The 22,870-nt window shown below is 37.1% G+C and overlaps 1 protein-coding gene across 5 annotated transcripts; it reads right to left on the bottom strand.

Annotated features, from left to right (window-relative positions):
• Window positions 1-75: 75 nt before the first annotated feature.
• Window positions 76-21,303, bottom strand: LOC126972822 (uncharacterized). Of its 5 annotated transcripts, none has more exons than XM_050819901.1 (10): window positions 20,923-21,303; window positions 17,524-17,698; window positions 16,409-16,482; window positions 14,706-14,827; window positions 13,503-13,740; window positions 8,228-8,343; window positions 7,508-7,611; window positions 6,863-6,955; window positions 5,879-6,004; window positions 76-4,624 (listed from the first exon to the last, which is right to left on the bottom strand). In XM_050819901.1, exons 1-10 carry the CDS (start codon window positions 20,968-20,970, stop codon window positions 4,536-4,538), a joined length of 1,185 nt encoding a protein of 394 aa, XP_050675858.1. In that variant the 5' UTR covers window positions 20,971-21,303; the 3' UTR covers window positions 76-4,535. The 5 variants fall into 5 exon arrangements, with proteins under 5 accessions (XP_050675858.1, XP_050675859.1, XP_050675860.1 ...); XM_050819902.1 differs by having other exon boundaries at window positions 7,508-7,608; XM_050819903.1 differs by having other exon boundaries at window positions 13,587-13,740.
• Between the last annotated feature and the right edge of the window lie 1,567 nt (window positions 21,304-22,870).

The following is a 22,870-nucleotide window of genomic DNA, read 5'->3' as shown; positions in this document are numbered from 1 at the left end:
TACAAATCTAAATGAATTTATAACATGAATATTAGTTTTGAGTGTCAGTTTAGGGGAATAAATAAAACAAAATAATGCAATAAATATAATATATTTCTGAGTAATTATCCGCTATATATGTTTAGATTACAATGCAGTAAGGGTATATATAGCATTTGTGTATATTATACTCTCACAAATACAGTGCAATGTGGGATTTAAATTATTTTTGCAAATTATTAAACTTATTAGGGCATATTTGAAAACACACCACGGCTATTGTATTACAAAATCGTCTCGCAAGGGCGGATATGGGTTGTCGGTCTGTATATAAGTGAGTCTTACATCTTTGTGCCGTTTGGTGTCGAGACACTTTGCCCGTGGAATAATGTACAAAGTACGTATTATCTACGGGCCTCAATAGGGCTATTGCCCTATTACCAGTTACCACTAGGTAACCCAAGCGCTGGCAGCCCAAAGTGCCCAAAAAAGATTCTGCCGCCCTTGCCAAGACTCGTATATTATAGTTAGTAAATGTGTAACTTACAACAAGAGGTAAGCAGACTCAAAATGGATGTAAGTATTATATATATGTTTAATCACCTTAACCATATACTTCACCTGTAAATTTCTATGCTAAGAAAGAAGTTAAAAGATTTCATCAGATCTAAATGAAAAATCTGCCATGAATTAACGATTAATAGCCATGTAAAGGCACCAAATTTGTCCGTCACAGTTTCACGTTTAATAATAAAATTTATTAAAAATGGCAGTACTAGACAATTAAATCTAATTATTGGAATGAATATATGTTACATTCTCTAAGCCATCTATTGAGCACATTATAACATTCAATGGTATTGGCAGCGTTACCAAAGAATATGTAATTAGCGTTACTCACTAAACATCGGATGAGCCACTTCTATAAATATTTTCAAAAATATTTGGTAAAGTATCAAAACTGAAAGACATTACCTAATGAACTAATGTTTACAATAGGTAGTGCTTTCTTAATATCCACAATAAACCATCACCAAAGGGTAGTTAGAGAATATCTTATTTAGCAGGATTAAGGTGGTGCCGTAAAGCGAAGAAAAGGAAGGAGAGAAAGGAAGAAAAAAGAGCTTATTAAGAAATGGAAGCTGCTACTTTGTTCAGCAGGAAGGAGAGCGTCAGCGCTGAGCTGGGTCTCGCTATAAACAAGTCTAAAACTAAGGTTATGGTTGTGGATCGGTCTGGCAGGTTGGAGCTTACCGGAAGACTACAATTAGAAATGGTCAACAGATTCAAATACCTGGGCTCTGAAATCTGCAACGATGGTTCTTGCGAGGTTCGTCGTAGGATCGGCATGGCAAAAGGCGCCATGTCACAATTAGAGAAAATATGGAAGAGTAGAACCATCAGCATAAAAACCAAGACCAATCTTGTGCGATCACTGGTGTTTTCCATTTTCATATATGGCGCTGAAACATGCACTTTAAAGAAAGCCGACCGAAAACGAATCGATGCTTTCGAAATATGGTGCTGGAGAAGGATGTTGGGCATACCGTGGACAGCACCACGAACTAATGTGTCGATCCTGACACAGCTGGGCATTGTGACTAGGCTCTCTACCATCAGCTTGCGTAGGGTCCTAGAATACTTCGGTCACGTCGCCAGAAGGGATGAAGACAACCTGGAGAGACTGATGGTAACAGGGAAGGTGGAGGGAAGAAGACCAAGAGGAAGGAGCCCCATGCGATGGACCGATCAGATTCGCACTGCCCTTGAAACCACTGTCCACGACGCTTTACACTCTGCTTCCGACAGGGGCAGATGGCGGCAAATAATACGCAAAAAAGTACTCTGTCGAGATGAGCACTGAGGAAACCGACGCGAAGAGGAGGAGGACTTTGTTCATATCATACGACATGATAAGTACCAGCTGCTACAACTCATCAAGAAGGCAATGGAGTCCTGGTAGAAAGGGAACATCGTGGTTGGAACTGCTGCATCCAAGGTGCAAATAACCATGATAATCGCTCGCAAAGAAGATGAAAATCAATATGGCCGGAGAATGAAACGCATTTCATATTACAGGTATTATTCTAATGTCATATCCGAAAAACGTGTAAATTGTCAACCTACTATACAAAAATGTGTTGATTATTAAAAAATTCAAAACACTATTCTATAAAGATATATCTTCAATTCCAGAGCTGCCAATGAACACTGTTTAAACAAAAATTTAAATTGATTTAGTCGTTACATTGCGGTAGGTACTCGATTGCAGTAGATGTTATAACTATTTTGCAACTAGATTCTCTTTTATTAACACCAATACCTTTCTTTTGTTAAAATTTCAAGATTTGTCCATTGTCTAAACATTGTTCATGGCTACAGCTCCAAGATATATTAAGGCAGCTACATCGGTTATATATTGCTTATATAGGCACGTGTTATACAAGTTATTGACTGCCATATCCACTGACCTGTATAAATACCACTGGACAGGCTGTTCCTTATGTTTGACAGCAAATATTTTGTTCCAATTTGAAGCGCCACTCGCGAGCGGCCAAAGAACTAATTTTGACGTATAATACAAATGGCTGCGAGAGAATCGTATAGTACTCTAAAGTATTATTGCATTTTGAATTAATTTCGGTCGTTTTCCGTGTTATTTATACTTCAGGAATCAACGTGATAAAGTACACATTTTTTTGTACTTAAATCGTTTTCCTATCGATTTTTGTTTAGCTAAGGTTGTTATCACTAGTTTTAGCACCGCGATCATCCAGACTGACTGACAGGTCGCACCAGACTCTCGTTATATGGCCATCAGCTCCAAAATGGCGAATATCAAAAAGGCACAAAATCACTTTGACAGCCGCCAGATAAATAGTAGAGGTCAGTGGCCATATCACAGCGATGACAAATTAAATATACCAATAAATAGTAAGGTCAACGAGACAAGATAAATAATGTAAACAATGTATCAGGGCTTCAAACCATTTTAATTTAAATAGATTATATACAAATTATGGAATCCCTATTCTAATAGCTGTCGTCTGTACTAGACAAAGATTATACGTCGGAAGAGTCCGAATCAGCCGTATTTGTGACAATATAACTCAGTAACGGTCCGTTTGTTTACATTTTTTATCTCTTCTCGATGGGCTTAGTATAGACAATGTTCAAATTGCATCAGCTGTCTTTCAGTATATCAGTACACTTGCTAAATTGACATAATACGAGTAGGAAATATCTTAATTAATAATCATTTGTCGATTTATTCTTCGTTTGGTTTATGAATAGTACAAAAATGCTTACTAAACATTTTGAGGAATGCTATTATTGGTGGACGTTCTTATATGTACGGTTAGCACATCTTAGTAAAATATTAAAATTTCAAAAACAACTTCATTCGACCTAACTTTTTAATTTTAGTTAGGTTGTTTTTCTATCTACATTTAGACTAAAAGCATTCCTTAGACTAATTAGTATCTATAGGTAGGTAGCTAGGTACCTTATAACTTCAACGCGCCAGAATAATTACAAAAACATTAAATGTCGTAATAAATGTCAACAAAGTTGGTTAAGTACAAAATGGCGTATATTTGCAGGATTCAACTTCTAAAAATTAAATGAAACTATAGGTACCTAATATTCCAACAATGAGTGAGGCGCAACAAGCGCAGTATATTATTCGTTATATCAACAACTTAATATACCGAAATAAATATAATATCAAATAGCATAATAATAAAACCGTGAATATGTCTCGACTGCCTAAGACAATATAATATTGGGCGTTTATAAAGGTTCGTACAGACTGGAGAAACGTAACATGAATGTATCATTTTACCTTGCATTGCACGATCGCTGCAAGCGTGGACGCATATTCACAACGTAACCTCCAGTACGTTCGTTTCCGCCATTCTGCCGCCAATACGTTTGATTTCTTTCCTTCTAGTTTTCGCGACGAATTTATGAAGAGAGAGACTAATAATTTTGTTATTCCATTTTCCTTCTATCATTGACATCAACTTTGCGATTTCCGACCGCGCGTCTCGCTTAAGATGTTTTTTAAATAGTTCATTTTGCGCGATTACGCAAATTTTCACGAACTCTGAACGCACCTATCCCTCGCTCATCTATTCTCTCCTCCACTACACGCAGTGTCCTTTTTTCCCTCCCTGTTCGTTGCGCGCATGTGTTGATTTCCGAAACGACCGTACGCTGCTGCAGCGCGCGTTCTTTGTGATCGTTCGAAAAACCGACAAATCACGGGTCGCTCCGCACGTGGCTTGTTATACATAACGTGCGCGTGAAATGCTCATCTTGCGCATACAAGAATTCCCAACTATGAGAAATTGTTACAAAAAGTGCTACCTTTCATGATATAGCATTATGTACAGCGAATTCTATTATTGCATGATATATTTCATGCTACGTTGCACCAATCTGTACGCACCTTTAGGTTATCGCTTACTGCAAACGTTGCAATACTAAATAAGTAGAGGCCTGAGGGCGCGGTAGTACAGAGGGCGCTAGTATCTCTACACGCGAGGACGGGGCTATGTCTGTTCGGCGTCCACGGTGGGCTTGCGATGCGTTCGGCGCGCCCGCGACCGCGTCTCTGCCGATGTTGATGTTGATGCACCTACTGCAACCATATTAACTAAATTATAATAAAATACTATTAATGGTTTTATGTTATATTTATATTTTATTCGCGCACGCACCTACAGCGGACTTTCAATGTGTCTGGCGAGACCATTAACCATTAAAACTGTCCGTCTATTGAGGTAACATTTTTTTATTAGTCCCCAAGTAATTTACTTAAAGTTTAGGGGTGTCTGGCAGGGGGTAGTAACTGTCATAAGTGGCCGGCAATGCATGACTAGATTTCTAAAGTTATTCCGAAGAAAATATTAAAAAAATGAGCTACATACTTTAACGAATTTTACGTACTATTTTATCCACCTTTACTCCCTGTTACCTGCCCAAGTAACAACAACCCAAACTCTATAGTCGCTATATAGGGGACATGTACGGTAAAACTTTCAGCTTTTATAATACAACGAAGGTCTGGCCATCGTGGGCTCTTGCTATATATATAAATCGGCGATGACTTGATCAATATCGTCGTTTATTGATGTTATGACACTCAGAACACCAGCTGCTGAAAGTAGGTTCCCTGGTCGAGTATGACCATAGAATTCGAAACAAGGTATAAGGCATTGGATTGCTTCGAACGCTTCCAACGCTGTGGATATTCTTAGACGTGTGTTCTGCAACGTTGGAGTTCAAAATGATGACAGTATAAATAAATTAAGAATCTAACAGTGAAAAATAATCGCCATAAACTTTTTGAACTGATATAGTTGAAGTTTGTGAAAGAGTCTCCACAATAAGATAGTACTGAAACTATATTATATAGATGTCTGTCTGTAGCGGTGTTTCACGTCTGCCGTTCCGATTAATACTAAATCACTGCTTAGTCGATAGTGGTCTATGAGTCACTTGTGAGGCGACATGTTTAACGCGGTTATGTGGCTTCTTACTCTAGTACGAAGTCACATTCTAAGGTACTCCTAAGTAGGTACTCCTACCTAGAACTCCTATAGCTGCATTATAGTAAACATGAATTAAGATTTCTATGAGAGTGACTAAGTACTAAATTTATTTATGATACGAAATTACACAAAATACTTATCAAAAATAATGGTAATAGGTACTTGTTATTTTGTGCTATAAAATGTTTTAGTAACAACACAACTTTTACTACAACAATATCAATTAAGTATAATTTATTTATTAAATGGACTGATTAGTCGTACATGTAAGATTGATCGCACATGTCCCAACACTAAAAGGGTTAGTAATTAACATGGTAAATTTAGAAACCCTTTCTCACCGTTTCCGTGTGGTATGTACTTAGTCACCACAATCTTTAGCTCTGGGTACGTGTTCAAAACTTGGTCAATATTTTCCTTCGTTCTCTTTAAAGATATTGTATTAAATGTTTCTAGAGGGGTGGTAGCTGAAATCGTGTAGAAATAAAAAATTATTAGCACAGTAACTAAAACTCAGCTATGGCGATAACTCAGCTATGGCGATAACTCAGCTATGGCGATAACTCAGCTATGACGATAACTCAGCTATGACGATAACTCAGCTATCACGATAACTCAGCTATGACGATAACTCAGCTATCACGATAACTCAGCTATCACGATAACTCAGCTATGACGATAACTCAGCTATGACGATAACTCAGCTATCACGATAACTCAGCTATCACGATAACTCAGCTATGGCGATAACTCAGCTATGACGATAACTCAGCTATGACGATAACTCAGCTATGGCAATAACTCAGCTATCACGATAACTCAGCTATCACGATAACTCAGCTATCACGATAACTCAGCTATCACGATAACTCAGCTATCACGATAACTCAGCTATGACGATAACTCAGCTATGACGATAACTCAGCTATGACGATAACTCAGCTATCACGATAACTCAGCTATCACGATAACTCAGCTATGGCGATAACTCAGCTATGGCGATAACTCAGCTATGGCGATAACTCAGCTATCACGATAACTCAGCTATCACGATAACTCAGCTATCACGATAACTCAGCTATGACGATAACTCAGCTATGGCGATAACTCAGCTATGACGATAACTCAGCAATGGCGATAAAATATCACTAGTAGGGTAGTTTATAAAGCGAATAAGATTAAAAGTACTTTGGCTTCGCATTCCAGATGTCGTCTTAATACGTTGTTCGTGATCAAGTGTATTCTATCTCATACATTTTAATTTTTATTACTCTAAAGTCTTAAAAAATGCCCTGTCCAATAAAATCATAAATATTTATACTGACCTGATGATTCGACAGGAGTTTTTCCGCTACGAGGTTCTCCATTTATTGTTTGAGCCCTTTTCAATCTTTCTGGATATCCTCGACCCCGTGAATCTGTATGATAAAGTATCTTTGATATACCTATGAGCAATCATAATATTAATTTATGGCTGAGATATTATTAAGTGAGAACTTAAATGCGAAACACAAACACCGAGAAAATCGAGACAGCCTAAAAAGCCTTTCATTTAATATGCATGCTTTATTAAACACATACTTAAGTGCAGATAAATTTATGACGCATGACTCGCCGTTTTTATTTATTAAATGATTTTTTATTATTATGGAATAGGAGGACAAACGAGCGTACGGGTCACCTGGTGTTAAGTGATCACCGCCGCCCACATTCTCTTGCAACACCAGAGGAATCACAAGAGCGTTGCCGGCCTTTGAGAAGGTACCCATGTCGTATCGTCCTGGAAACACCGCACAGTACGTGGAAGAAAGCTCCTTGAAAACCGCACTGTGGTGAACCGCCACACATCCAGATGGTGGGGATGATATCCTAATTTGTGGCGTGTCGTGCGAAGGTGGATTATAAATGTATAATAATAAAACTGAGGATATAGAAAACTTGGTGAGTATATATATAAAAATTGCACTTACGATTTGCATATCCAGTTGAGCGTATCTGTTGGCCGACAGCTGACAATTCGGGCAAGGTGTTGGGCCTCCTGTGTCTGCCGCGTGCCCCCGTGTTATACTCCCTGCTTGTAGTAATAATACACATTATTATTAAACGTACTATTGTCTGAGGAATTATTAAAAAAATACCCATAAATGTAACCCACTACATTGTCTTCGTTATCATCAATATTAAATTTTCGTGACAATTTAGCCGCGTCTGATAAGTGAACGACACTCAAATATACGTTCTCATATAACCCCATTGTATACTTTCTACAGAGAGTCATATATATATCATGGATGAACTTATTGTAGAAAATCAGTATGTAAGTATAGTCCAAGATCTGGCTGCAAGATTCTTACGTTCATCGAGTTATCAACCAAAATCATATTTTTAAAATCTTATTGGGGAAATATACTACGACAAGGTTGTCGTTTGTATTTTTAATCAAAATAATATTAAATGACTTATCGGACATAAAATGGTTAACTAGTTATTCATTGTCTTTATTTGTAGAGTCCGGGCGCTAAGCAGGAAGAATTTCGTACGTTAACCTGTTATTACTGTCCCTGTCACTCCCGAGTAAATATAATGCGTCTCGCTCGCACAGATGCAATGGCTACCGTCCTCACGGATTGTAAAGCGACTTTAGAAAGGGTATATATACTTATTCTGAAAGAAAATTATTTGTTACTCACTCTCGCAGAGGCTCTCTCCAGAAGTCAGGCGTGTGCAGATGAGTGTACTGGTAACTTTGAAACCCGAATGGATCCATACCGCTTGCTCTTATTAAAGAATTTTTCATACACTGCAACTGTATAACAGATTGTTAGCATTTTTTTTCATATTGTATTTAAAACATAAGTGGTTAATATAGAGCTCTGTATTGCTATAATTCAATAGAGTAGAAGCCATAACGTTAAGTTACTTTATAACATCTTTTCACTCCACCTACATCACTATTAAATATTATAATGTTTAAGTACCACCCGCTGAGGAAGTCGAAGTCTTTTCAGTTCATTCAAACTAACGCCAATTTTCGACTGTTGAAATTTTTTCGTTTATGCTCTCGGACTAGGCTGATGAATGAAGCCGTTTGAAGTTTGTTTGAAATAGTCTAGCACTTACCACAGAACAGTTTAAAGAGATGTCTTTGCCTGTTCTGTGGCTCTTACAAAAAGCAAAATATCAAAAAAGCGAATCAAAGAGACACAGGTTACCAACCTAGCGAAACTCTCTAAGAAAAAGAAGAAAAAAAGCGATTCACTCGATTTCATGAATTCATTGATAGATTGGCGGCTATAATCTTGTAAAAAACTGAGATAGCCGATAATCCACTACATTTTAAGCACCTATTCGCTTTCAAACTTAGCCGGATTATACTTCGTCTCCATATTATGATCTACTATTTCAAACATATGTCAAATCTTACTGCACGTAAAACTAATACCAATATTTACTCTTAGCAGGTTATAATGATACTACTTAAATGATCTTAATTGAAAATAATTTTGATCTAGGATTAACAATAAAAAAAACAGTATACAAAGTTGTATGGTAAAATATCCACTTATTGTCCGTCGTAAAGTATACAATGACACAGAAGAAGGTCCTATTGATTGAAAAAAAGAGCAACGAGAAACAGAATTATTATAGTAATATCAATTGGTTTTGTCTTCTACTTTATCTATACTACCTGTATCTATTTCGTGCAAGAAGTTAGGCTTAGGTATACTACTAAATAGACTTAAGGAGTATCATCTCTTAAGGGAGAAAAGTTGAAAAAGTGTCCAGCTGTATATTGTAAATAACAGTTCAAAAACCTTCCACAATTGCGCTGGTGTAAAGTAAGCCGAGTTAAAATTTAATTTAATTTTCCGACTAACGTAATTAATTATTGAAAATTTCAACAACTTACGTTGTGCAAAATAATGTACTAAATATAACCTTAAAGAATTATTATAGGGAAACGTGTAGAGTGATTTTACATTTAGCGCTTCTTTTAAGATTTACCCTGATGCTTCTGTGGCGCCACCCTTATTTAATGACGGATTTGACGGATACTTCATATATATAGATGATTCTCCTTTTAAAGTGATAACCTACCATCCATACTAGTGGTTTAATATTCAAATGTAATATGTCAAGCGTCGGTAAGTAGGTAACAATAGATTTCCTTTCATTTTCTATTTTTCTGTATCTCTTTAAGATATGTTTTTATGTTCTTCTCTACACAAATAAAACTGAAAACAAAATCTTTTGAACGATGCGGGACTAGAACCTGCGACCTCTTGCGTTCCGTGCGAGCGCTCTTTCCAACTGAGTCAACCGTTCGGGTGACGTATCGTTTATAAAATCTAGTATGCTTTGTTCATCTCTCAGGTTTTGGCAAACTGTGTTTTCATTTTTACTTGTGTATTTATCATTATTAATCCCAGAAGTGAGGGTTATCACTTTAAAAACATAACAAATTGTTTATGTTCTTCTCGCTTGCACTATTGTTTCAATTATAAGTCTATGGGTACTACACTAATGGTGGAATAAAAAGTATAAATAATGAACGTGATTCATATTCAGGTAGCCTTGCAACTATTAAAGCTTGGGCAGCCCTAGCACAGCGTACCAAATACCAACAGATGATTGCGAGTGAGTGTTTGTTAGATGCAGGAGGAAGGCCTAATATTGTGCTAGTAAAAGCGTGTCAAGAAACTTATAGACATAATTACACTGCACTAACATTTTTACTTGAATTAATCTTAAGTTGCATTACCATGTTTGATGGATGATGATGATTATTATTGTGAGGTATTTGGTAAGAATTTCAAGATGACCTGAGTGATACAGTAGGTAGGTACTTGCAAGCTGTGTGTTTCTGTCTAACAAGTAGTCAACACATGAAAACTCCTAAATAGGCCCAAATCGCAAACATTTCGCATCAAACTAAAGCAGAATCACGAAAATCGGATCATAAATATCAGCGTAATCGGTGTACATCCATAAAAAATACCAATCGAATTGAGAGCCTCCTCCTTTTCGAAGTCGGTTAAAACTCACAAACTTTGAATGCAAATGGAAATTTCCCAATTGTACTGCTACAAATATATTTTTAAATTTTGTTGTGTAATTTCCGGTTAACAAGTTTGCAAATCTTTCAATTATCTGTTCTTTTCGTCATACAGATATGATGAATTATTGATATCAGATAAAATAATGATAGATATAGGGATAGATGATAATATCTTAAAATCGGACTTTAGTCTACTTCATTTGTTACTTCTTTTCGTACTTTGGTATCTAAAAGTATCTAGCTACTTCGTGATATTCTGATCTTATGTAAGTATAGTTGATTGATTCCAGCAGATCTTTCAGTGTGTTTCAATGTAATTTGCTCTTCTTATTGTTGACTTTTGTTTTATTTACATTTATCTTTTACTAATTTCTGGTACTTTGAAATTTCTTTTGGTCAATTTTCTTCTGATTATTCTGTAATAGTTCTTTCATATCTTGTGGCACTATTTCTTTCAAATCTGTGTTTCTACTCCATTTTTATTTCTCTTTGTGTTCCTTGTTTCTGTTTTCAATAGGTATATTACTTGTTCGTAGTAAGCCTTGGCATGTTAATGATTTGAGTATTTTCTTTTTATTTCTATAATTTTGTTACGAGATTAGTACCATTTCTTACCTACCTACCAAACCTTAATAATGATATTTGAATATTTTGCATCTATTTCAATGCACCTTTTAACTTTTATAAATGAACATTTACGTTATTTTTGTTGGATATTACTTGAAATATATAAATTGCTAGGCATGATGAAATAAACTCCTTTCCTATGGATTTTATTTTGTTCCTTTTTATTGTACAAACTTTGAGGATTTTAATTTCCTTTCTATAGCAAACGTGACTAATTTATTTTGATTGTAAGTTATTTATAATAATTTATGATTGTAAGTTATTAGTTAGTCATAACCATAATGTTAACACCAGGAACAGACATAAACCTATAATGCCTACTACTCGGATAAGTCGAGATAGTAGGTCTTGTATATGCTTTTACAACAAGATCCCAGAAAATGTTCAAAACAAATGTATTACGTTACTCAAAAGAATTGTTAAAAAACGTTTGTGTGGTAAAGGTTACCATAACATAAATGACTTTCTTAATGATACCACAGATTGGGAATGGAGCGACCGCGCTCAGACTATTAAATAATATGTTTAATTGTACAATATTACTTTGTAAACATATTTTTTCTATGAAAAAAAAGCCCGCTGAGTTTATTACGCCCGTTCTTCTCAGGTCATTCATTTTGGAATGGGTGGTAGCTTTTGACTTTCAATAAGTGATGTCACTTCCTATTTTCAAAAAAAATATTTGAATTTGAATTTACCTACCTATTCCATAATTATAAATAATTATATTTTTCTCCGATGTTAATTCTTCCCATTTGTCAATTTAAATGAAAATATTTTTGTGGGCATTTATAACAGCGATTCAAGTATTCAAATGTTTAAATTTTGCACTGTGTCTAGTTTTTTTTTTAATTTAATGACAGGGGGAACAAACTCCTTGCTAACCTAGTCTCTGGTTTCGCAGTCTAGTTATCTGTATAAGGCGTAGCAAGCATAGCGAATCCTATTCACGCGATTATTCTCACAAAATACCCTGCGATAAAATATAAAAATAATATGAAGCTGCATGCACTTGCTAACTAAATCCACACGAATATCTGTCCACAGAATGCATCGCTCGATTCTAATTCTCTCTCGCGAATCTCGGTTTTTAATTGTCTTGACTGAAAATATAATGGTGCCTACAGATTGGTAAAACGTAACATGAAATATATCATGCAATGAAAGAATTCGACGTAGACATTGCTGCATCATGAAAGATAACACATTTTCTTACAATTTCTCATAGTTTTGACGTCTATCGATGAGTAGATGCGTACAGAGTTTGTAAAATTTTGAGGAACCCGCAAAATGAAACTATTTAAAAACCATCTTAAGCAAGATGTGGTCGGAAATCGACAAAACTGTTAGTTCTTCTCTCTTCATAAATTCGTCGCGAAAAGCAGAAGGAAATAAAACAAAGGTGTTCGTGGCAGAATGGCGGTAACAGACGTACGCGGGAGGTTTGTAGTGAATGTTCGATATGCGTCCACGCTTGCAGCGAACATGCAATGAAAGGTACAATGATATACTTCATGTAACGTTTCAGTAGTCTGTACGCATCTTACTAAACCGTAAATAATCGCGCGATGAGAATTCGCAGTGCGCGCCAGGAGGTCTACTCGCAAAATCAACAACATACATTCGGATCGATACGATAATACTCCGAATATATCGCACCTACCCTACTCTAACAAATGTTCGAATTCCTTATCGTTTATCGTAACGATAGACTTAATTTTTTGATTTTTTATGATGTTAGTGTGAATGAATTATGTGTAAATCTTGAAAAAACTAAATTTTATCTGGGCTATGTCGCTGTTTAGTGTTAAGTGTCAAAAGTCAAAACATTACTTTAGACGCAAAAAGGACACAAACTTTTTGGTAGTTAAAAAAATCCTGTTCAATATGTAATTTATGTTTAAATATTTGGCGTATGTTTATTTATTTACACCAAAGAAATTGACTCCACAATCAAATAAAAGCACAACTACAACTTGAAGCGATAATAGCAACGACAGCTTAGAAGGTGTCGGTGAGATTATCGTAAAAGTGACGTTTGATTATTTGTCAAATTTGAATATTCGTCTCTGACATTTTCAACTAAGAGTAGGGTTAGGACCGATAATATCGAATAATGTATCGTTCGTTCAATCATCGTTTCGACACTGAATACGATGTAACTAAGAGTAGGATTTGACAAGACTAACGCCACGATATATCGATTTTAGGAGTAGGCCCCCAGGTGTAGTGCTGGTAGCGTGAAGCGGCGCAATGCGTACGCAGGTGCACGTACGTACGTGCGCGTGGTGAGCGGCCGCACTGTCGAACAGCAGGTTGGTGACGCCTGCGCCCGCGCTCGCTGCCGCCCCCGCTCCGCCTACCTCTCTCCGCTGCCGCTCGGCGTCCGCGCGCAGTCGCCGCACCAGACGCTCGGCTTCCCCCAGCCGCGCGCGCAATTCCGCCCGGCTAACTTCCTCAGCCGCGCGACCGTCGTTCGCTTCAGTCTGCCCCTGACCTTCTAATTCTTCAAGTTTTCTATGAAAAATTTATAATCTTACAAGCTGACACGACAAACATTGTTCTGTAGATAATAAAAAAAAATGTTTTTTAATGTATTTGTCAATAATTTTTCATAACATCAAGAATTATTTCGTAACATATGCTCCTTGTTGTTATACTGAAATGTTCCACAGCAGAACTGTCAAACCGTGCGCCAATAAATTCTCTCACAGAAAATATGTGCATACAAAACAAATATCGGAAATTAAAATAATTATGGGTTCCAAATTGAAATAAAAACTATCCTATCTCTCAAGTTGGACTAAACTGCACTCCATGAAGTAATTAATTACTTCATGGAGTGCAGTGGGATTAATCCCCATTAAAATCCGTTCATTAGCTTAGGAGTCCATCGCGGACAAACAACGTGTCACGTAATTTATATAATATATTAAGATTTAATGAACATATCACAAATTAAAGCCAAAATTGCGAACTATACAATAGAAAGAACATACATAATATCCAAATCCCAAAGAGAGTAGATATGCTGAACTAGAGCTACATTGAGTCATTAAAATCTAGTATTTCGTTCCGTATTAATAATATCTACGTCATTTTGTACTCATTAAAAGTAAAAGGAATCAAAATCCACTGTGTGACCTTTCGGCTACACAATGGCTTTCCCTTTCTAATATCGGATAGCATTTTAGTTTAGAAACATCGATATGGAGCATCTACTTGATCTTTTATGCATTTGTTAGACACAAATTTTAGACTTTGTTGGCAAGAAGCACAAATTTTACACAATTCAATAAAGAAGGGAATAATCCAATACTACGACATGAAGTGAAAAATACACTTGAATAGTCGCTTTGATAGATGTTCTTTATGTTGTTTATTAGTTACGTAAAGCCTTTCTTTGATTAGAGTCCAAAATACCCAAACCTACGAAATTGCTCACGGTAATCGAATATTCGGAACAGCAGCAGAGTACTCACAAGTTCTGTGCGTCTATGATCTCCTGCAGTTGCTCGGTCTTCCTCCGCAGCAGGTCAGCCTCGGCGCGCGCCTCGTCTGCCTGGAGTTCCAGTCGTTCCACCTCGCGCCGCAGTCCGGTCACCTGCACAGTTGCCATTCTGGATAACCTCTCTACCTTACCCACAGTCACTTCTGTTTGTCTACAAAATCATTTTATACATATCAACCCGTGGACTTCAGAGGGGCGAAGACAGTACAAAGCATAAAGTCTCAATACCAATAGTTACTGTAAGCCCAAACGCTGGTAGTAAATCCGGTAATACTGCCAGCAGTCTTGGTATACAACCATATTATGGTGATTGTAAATACATAATACATACATAAAATTACGCCTCTTTCCCGTAGAGGTAGGCAGAGACCACTTCTTTCCACTTGCTACGATCCTTACATACTTGTTTCGCTTCGTCCACTTTCATTATTCCTTTCAAACATGCTCTCCGGCTTAGGGTACTCTTGACCTGGCCTTGGATTGTAAATATTATCTAGTTTATAACTTCGTTAAAAGCAGTGTGATGTTCTAGAAAATAAATATAATCTCTTAATTGGTCCAATTATAATATTTATTATAGGTACTTTTTTACATATTCTATGGTGAATCTCATAAAGATTCATAAGAACCCGCGGATTGGAGTGGCTACTCCGTAAGTGTAAATATCCTTTAGGTGAATTTGACTGGAGGTCTACATGGTGGTGTTTCGTTATCCCATAATTACTTTATGTTTTATGGGTTGTATAACAAAACAACAACGGACATGCGCATTCTGCAGTTCAACTCACTTCAGAACCGACTCACACATTTATATTATGAGATGGTGTGATACTTGCAATAGGAATTAATTACGTTAAACAGTGGTAAATACGGTATTAAACACACTAGAAAGCGATGTCTGTACGCAACGGCAACTGGTCAATCCGTTTACAGGGTACCGGAATATGGATTCCTGAAAATCTCAAACAAATCGTATCCAGATATCTAGCATCTAATCAAATAACATTCGGAAATCAACAAACCATTACCAGAACAGAAGACAATGTAATCTTATATATATACCTATATATATTATTATATATATATATATAAAAGAGAATGTATGTTTGTATGTTCCCTAATAACTCCTAAACTATTCGACCGATCTCAATGAAATCTTTTCTAATAGATTCGTTGAAGCTCAAGGAAGGTTTACATATATAATTTATATGGCGAAACAACGTTTGCCAGGTCAGCTAGTGTAATATATATGTGAAAAACAAAAATTGGAAGGTGCGAAATTAAAAATTTTGCACTGATAAAATTTTAAGGAGCTATCAGCTAATGCCAAGCTTGGCTGACTGTTTACGACTTATTAATCAAAATCGGTTGCAGTAACAATAGATTGGCTTTCCTTTTTCTGTCTTACTCTATCTCCATTTCTATCTTTCGCACGCTTTGTATATTCTAACGGCCGTTCCCAATATTCAGTCTATCTCTTACTTGAGATAGAAATCGTAACTATTGACAGCTAATTACTGACCGTAGAAGGTAGTAATTTATCTCTATCTGTAGATAGTATATTGGGAACGGCCGTAAGTCTGTGATTCAAGCTGCCTAAAATATCTTCAAATAGATACTCGATATATTGTATTTGAAGTAAGTGAAGTTATATCAAATAATAGTAATGTTAACCTCATTTTCACCGTCCTCGTTTCCCGCGCTCGACTTTGGCGCCTCTTTGTTGAATATCAGCTGGAATTGGAGATCTGAAATATTGAATAATTTGTATACGTGGCGATTTTAATTAATTATTTTGATGAATTTACTTCGGAGGTATTTCCAGAACGATATGAAATACTACTATTCAAATGGTGTTACAATCGAGCATAGGCGGCGGTGGTCACATCATCTGATATTATGATCCCGACAGATTTTTGAAGGTGTACTTCTTTTGGCGCGTAAGTGAAAAATTATAAGACTGAATTTTACGATGCGCACGCACGCCAGTACGCAAATTCGACACCCGGACATAAGTTGATCAACTAGACCATTGGTATACAAATGATTTGAGTTTTCTTTAGTGTTAAGTGATTCCACCAATACTTGTCTTTAAAAAATTCGACACGTGTTTCGCCTCTACACGAGGCATCGTCAGGACGTGTTGTCTCGCCAAAATCTGTCACGAGACTGCACCATTTGTATCATACTTCTGCTACCAAGCCTCTTGTAACTCATATGTCTACTGAACCACAACCAATGGACGAGAATTGGACTGAAAATTTTGAAATTGATGGAATTGGCCCTATTGAAATTATTGTTTCTATATTCATTCTTCTGAAATCAAATTCAAAAAGAAAATTTATATTCCTTTGTATGTCCAAAGTCATTTATTTGGAGAGAATAGCTCATCGCAAATTATCGATTACTAATTTAATCAAAGTAATATATTAGTACTTATTAAAAACTTAAAATAATGTTGTTGTTGTCACTAGTGACTTGCAGTAACAAAATTAATTCAACATACAACTTCGGAAATGTTAGCTAAAAGACGAAGAAGTGGCAAAAAACTTAATGCGACTCTTTTAAATTGCCTTATATTTACAGATCAAGTAGTAATGATCTTTATTTACGAGTATATGTTGCCAAATTTTAAAACGTTGCAAAATAATTAAAAAAGATGCTGCAGCTTTGAGTTCGTCTATCAAAGCTCACGTGGATTTTATCAATTATTATGATGTAAGAAACAAACGTAAAAAGACGAATATGTGACGTTTTCGTAGGTACGTAGCAAGAACATGATGAGTCACCTCTATTCCTCTCTCTCAGTGATTCAATTTCAGCGTGGAGACCATTGAGCATCTGTCGGTGCTGCTCCTGGAGGAATCGGACGCTGTGCTCCAGGTGCGCGATCCTGGAGGTAGAGTCTCCGTTACCAACATAGAAGCCATTGCCGCCAAGTTCCGGAGGTGGCGACTTTTTCACCTGCAACATAATATTATAAACATTAACTATTTAAAATATATATATTTATATATATTAGCTACGAATGCTGAAAAACCTTTTTCAGCATACAAAAGGGGAGGAAAAACACGGTTTATGATGTAAACACAAGAGAACTTAAAAAAAATTATAACCAAGCCTTCAGCTCTTTCAGAAGAGTTATTGCTGAGGTGAATTCGAAGCACATTGACAGAATTGGTATGTAAGTAGCGCCTTCCTCGGGAATTCATTCATTAGGGTTTCTCGCAAAGGCTGCCCAAGTAAACTTTTATCAGCCTGCTATTCCTTCACTACACAGGGATGGTGAACCGCTGATCCACGACGCATAAAAGAAAGTCTTCTGTCTTTTCGCTTCCCACTCGACTCTAGATAACTAAGGCACTTCACCACCATGGACTTTGGACCTTAGAAGGCCGGCAATGCATCTCTTGACTTTTGGTATTGCTGATGTCCATGGGCAGCTGGATTTTTCTTACATCAAGTGAGGTACTTGCCCAATTACCTACCCATCTAGAATAAGAACAGTGAGTTAGGATGGTACTGAGGCGTGTCGTTCGAATATGGAATTCGTGTTAGAAATCAGGTAAAACAGATCTTCGGAACACTCCTCGTGATGCGATGAAATTGGTAGCTATGTATTACGTAAGTAAAGTCTGAGCAAAGTCTAAGTACGCTCCATAGTTATTATTAGATATTACTTTTAAATTATAGTTTAAATAGAGCAATTTTTGTTCAATTTTATGCTGATCCTGATAAACAAGTAGCTCTCAAATCGGTGGTAGTATAAGAAATATTGTTGGCGATTCAAAAGTGTTTTTATTAACCTGCTTGAATTTAAATATTAATATCTGGACGACCGAGCCTTGCTCGGATTTTTAAAAAAGTACAAAACTTATACAAAAAAAAACTAATAGGACATCTGGGAGTCGAACCGGGTTCTTCCGCTTTCCGGATCACCCAATGTCCCATCTGAGCTATTACAATCATGTATATAGTGGCGAAATTTACCTTTGTATTCTAATGTTATTGTAGCTGTTTCTCATTAAAACACGGATAAAACTCCATTTTTTATAATTGAAACCCCCGCTAGATCGATTTCTCGCCCCCAAAACTTCCTGTATACTATATTTTATAATCGTTGGAGCCGTTTCCGAGATTCGGATTAGATAATATAAACAAGAATTGTTCGTTTAAAGATATAAGGTTTGGCTTTAGTTGTAGAACTCTATGTGGACTGTAGCAATGCATGTCACAAAGTGTTTTGAAGTTTGTGACTCAGCCTCGTTCGCTCGCTCGAAATGCTTTTCATCGTATAGATACAACTAATGGTCCTTTGTCTGGGCGTACAGTGAAGTTGTTTTCTTTATGTGTTTTGTTTAACCAATCACATTTCAAGACAATAGTAGCTTAGGTTTAATATTTGTTTATTAGTAATAACACGGTGCAGTTCTGCTAATTAAATATGGAGGTTTATAACCCAAGGCACTTGTAGGATGAGTGTATTTCCGAGGTGCATTATAATGGGCATACTCGTAGCGTATCAATTACCATCTGAACGTCCTGCTCGTCTCGTCCTTTATTTTCATTATAAGAAAAGAGGTATTTGCAGGACTACATACTGGGTGTATGCCCATCGCCGCATCTTGCAGAGCTATCACAAGAGTATTACTGGCCGTTAATTAGAGATCATGGTATTTTTTTTTTCAAATTATACCCACGTCATATCGGCTTGTAACCTACGCTGAAGGAAGGTAGTTCTATATTTTTGAAAAATTTGTCGAATTGGGCTAGACGTTCAATTAATTCAGTCAGTGCCATTCAGGATTGAACAACCAAAATTTTGTGCAACATCGCTTATGCGCTCAATGCCTTGAAACATCTCTGTCTCTTCGGCCACTCGACTCCTCATCGTCATCGTTGTTTGAGGATGCTAGTGCTGTGTTCCTTCTTATGATCTGCCTCCATTCTTGCTCGATGCCTTGAGATATCTCTGTCTCTGCAGTCACTCGACTCCTCGTCGCCATCGTCGGTTGAGGATGCTAGTGCTGTGTTCCTTCTTATGATCTGCCTCCATTCTTGCTCGATGCCTTGAGATATCTCTGTCTCTGCAGTCACTCGACTCCTCGTCGCCATCCTTCTTTGAGGATGCTAGTGCTGTGTTCCTTCTTATGATCTACCTCCATTCTTGCTCGATGCCTTGAGACATCTCTGTCTCTGCAGTCACTCGACTCCTCGTTGCCATCGTTGTTTGAGGATGCTAGTGCTGTGTTCGTTCTAATGATCTGCCTCCATTCTTGCTCGATGCCTTGAGACATCTCTGTCTCTGCAGTTGCTCGATTCCTCGTCGTCAAAGTCGGCTGAGGATGCCAGTGCTGATTTACTTCTTATGATCTGCCTTCATTGGTGTCTGTCCATTGCATCTCTGACCGAGCAGGTCTTGGTTGAGAGTAGGCCTTTCACTTGATCGCTTTTCTAGGTTTTCATCTTTTTTCCTTACTGTAGTATTAGCTTTGAGACATAAGTAACATGCTAAATGCCAGTAGCGCAGTATTGTCTATGCTGTGGTAAATACCCAACCAGAGCCAATAGTGCTCGGGTGCATAATCTCACGTTAATGAACGAAGTGTGATAGCAGATCAGTTAGCGCCATAACGTGCTGCGGTGATAAAATCAGATCATTCGAATCTAACTAAGATTAATCAAACCCTGAGTTTGAACATCAGCTTAAACTGAACTGGTGGCGCCTATTAGAATTTGATCTGAATTATTAAATCTGCCACTCCACACAATGTGTTTTAGTTTGAATTTTTTCGCTTGTCTTACCCAGTTTCTCGTGTGTTCAGGAATTTATAAACTTTTAAGTAAGGAGTAAGGTAAAACAATGGTTGTGGGAGTTATTCTCATGCACCAATGGTCTCCTATGAAAATTTTAAGATACATTCGATAATTATATTCAAACAATGATGTCTTTTGCAGAAGTGGTCACCTATCTGAATTATAAACAGCGATAACTAATAGATATATGTTTACTAAACAAGAATAGGTAAGCAACTTAAAAACTGTGTAAATAACTGTGATTAGTATTTATATTTATCATTAAAACTGAACATGTATCTATGAATAATTTAATATTACATCGTGGTTTTAACCTTCTTCTTTTTAATTTAATAAGTAGGTGGTATAACAAAATTATTTTATTGTAATACCTTGAGAGAAGTGAATGGAAGCCCCGGCACCAACACCTTCGAAGCCATCACTGCACCACACTGTCCAGGGAACTATTAAAGGATTCACACTTCTTTGTTGTTCGTTCAGCGCTATAGTCGCTACAGAGTACCACCGCACTACGCGAAGATTGACATATTATTATGACTTGAGCAAAACATATGACGAAGCAACCTTGCAACGCAATAGTAAAAAATAATAACGAAGTTTGTAGTTAATTTATCTGATAGGTTTTGTTTGATATCTGGGTTCGGTCGCGCGCGGTAAGCCCTCGGCAGGTGCAGTACGGTCGGGGGGAAAAGCGTATCGATCGCGCCGCCGCACACGGGAGCTAGCGAGTGGCCATGCCGTTCCGCGCCCGTGCCCACCGCTGACTGCTGACTCACTACTTCATGTCACTCCGTGGCACATTGCCAACTGATCTGTTCCATGCCAGAGGTAATCACTATATTCCGGTAGACTATTCATTAGCAGAACAGATATTATCCTCAAGTGGCAATATTGCCGTTCTGTGGAACCAATATTATGTAAAAGCTTTTTGCTTGGCACTTTCAAATAAGCTCATAATTTATTATAGAAGAAAGATATTATTCAATTCAGTCTTATTTAATACCTGTAGTCAAAAATTTTCCAATTAAAGTTCAAATAATCGAAGGAATTAGGTATATTTTTATTGTTTTAATGAACACCGCTCAAATTTTCAAATAATAGATATGTATTTCAGCTAATCCCAGAAACTTTTTTATAAGAATTCCTTACATTAAAGCACTCTTCAATAGAACCTGCCTACTTGTTGATATTAAGAGTGTACACGTACCTAAAATTCGCAAAGTTACAAGCCAATTTAGTACATTCCAGTTAAAGAGTTTTACTATGGAAGAGAGGACAAACGAGCGAACGGGTACCTGATTTTAAGTGATCACCGCCGCCCATATTCTCTAACAATACCTGAAGAATCGCGTTGCCGGCCCTTTAGAAACGTGTACGCGCTTTTTTAGAAGGCACCGTCGTATGTCGTACCGTCCTTCAAACACCGCACGAGGAAGCTTATTCCTTAGCGTGGTTGTATGTGGAAGAAAGTTCATTGAAAACCACAGTGCAGAGGAACGCCACAGATCCAGATGTTGCGGATGATATCCTAATTTGTGGCGTCTCTTCCCGTGATAAATACGGTAGAAGACACACAATTAAGCGATGTCTCTACGTAACGCCAAGTAATCTAGCCGTTCACAGAGAACTGGACCCTCGATAATTCGAGCTGATCTGCGTTGTACGCGGTCAAATAGTTCAAGCCGGGTTTGGGGTGCGCCAGACTAGAGATGACAGCAATACTCCATATTAGTGGGACCTGCGCCACAGTTGATAAAATACTTACCTATATGTGCGTACACTCCATTGCAGCAATAGGGTTGTCAGGATATTTTTTTAACCGACTTTAAAAAAGGAGTTATGGAACTAAGTTCCTTATGGGGCGTTGCGGAGCGTAAAAAAGTAAAAAGCGTAAGATTTTTATGTATAGTGTATGTATGATAGCTTTTCTTGGAAATATTTTTTTGATTGTTTTTTTTTTTAATTTTCGTTGAAATATTTTGTTTGAAATATTGACGCGAAGCTTTGAAATATGTGTTTTTACACTTTGTCCGTTAAAGTTTCACTTCTACCACAGTCTTAAGAAATTCTTACCTGCAGTCATCCCACGAACATGTCTAGACGAGGCAATTATTGTTTTCGTGAGTGTCAATAACGAATATGACATCTATTTTGAGATCCGAGATGGCGGATGTGACTTTTACAATAAAATCAAATTGGGTGTCATTGTCGAGATTTTCAGGAGTGTCGAGATTTTCTGGAGTGGAATTACAAATATGACACCCATTTCCAATCATTTTTGAGATTTTCGTGAGTGTCGGTGAACACACAATTTTATTT

This window comes from Leptidea sinapis, chromosome 27 (genome assembly GCF_905404315.1).
Source record: "Leptidea sinapis chromosome 27, ilLepSina1.1, whole genome shotgun sequence".
Lineage (NCBI taxonomy): Eukaryota > Metazoa > Arthropoda > Insecta > Lepidoptera > Pieridae > Leptidea > Leptidea sinapis.
The sequence above is the reverse complement of the archived record's forward strand: the minus strand, read 5'-3'. Positions and strand labels throughout refer to the sequence as shown.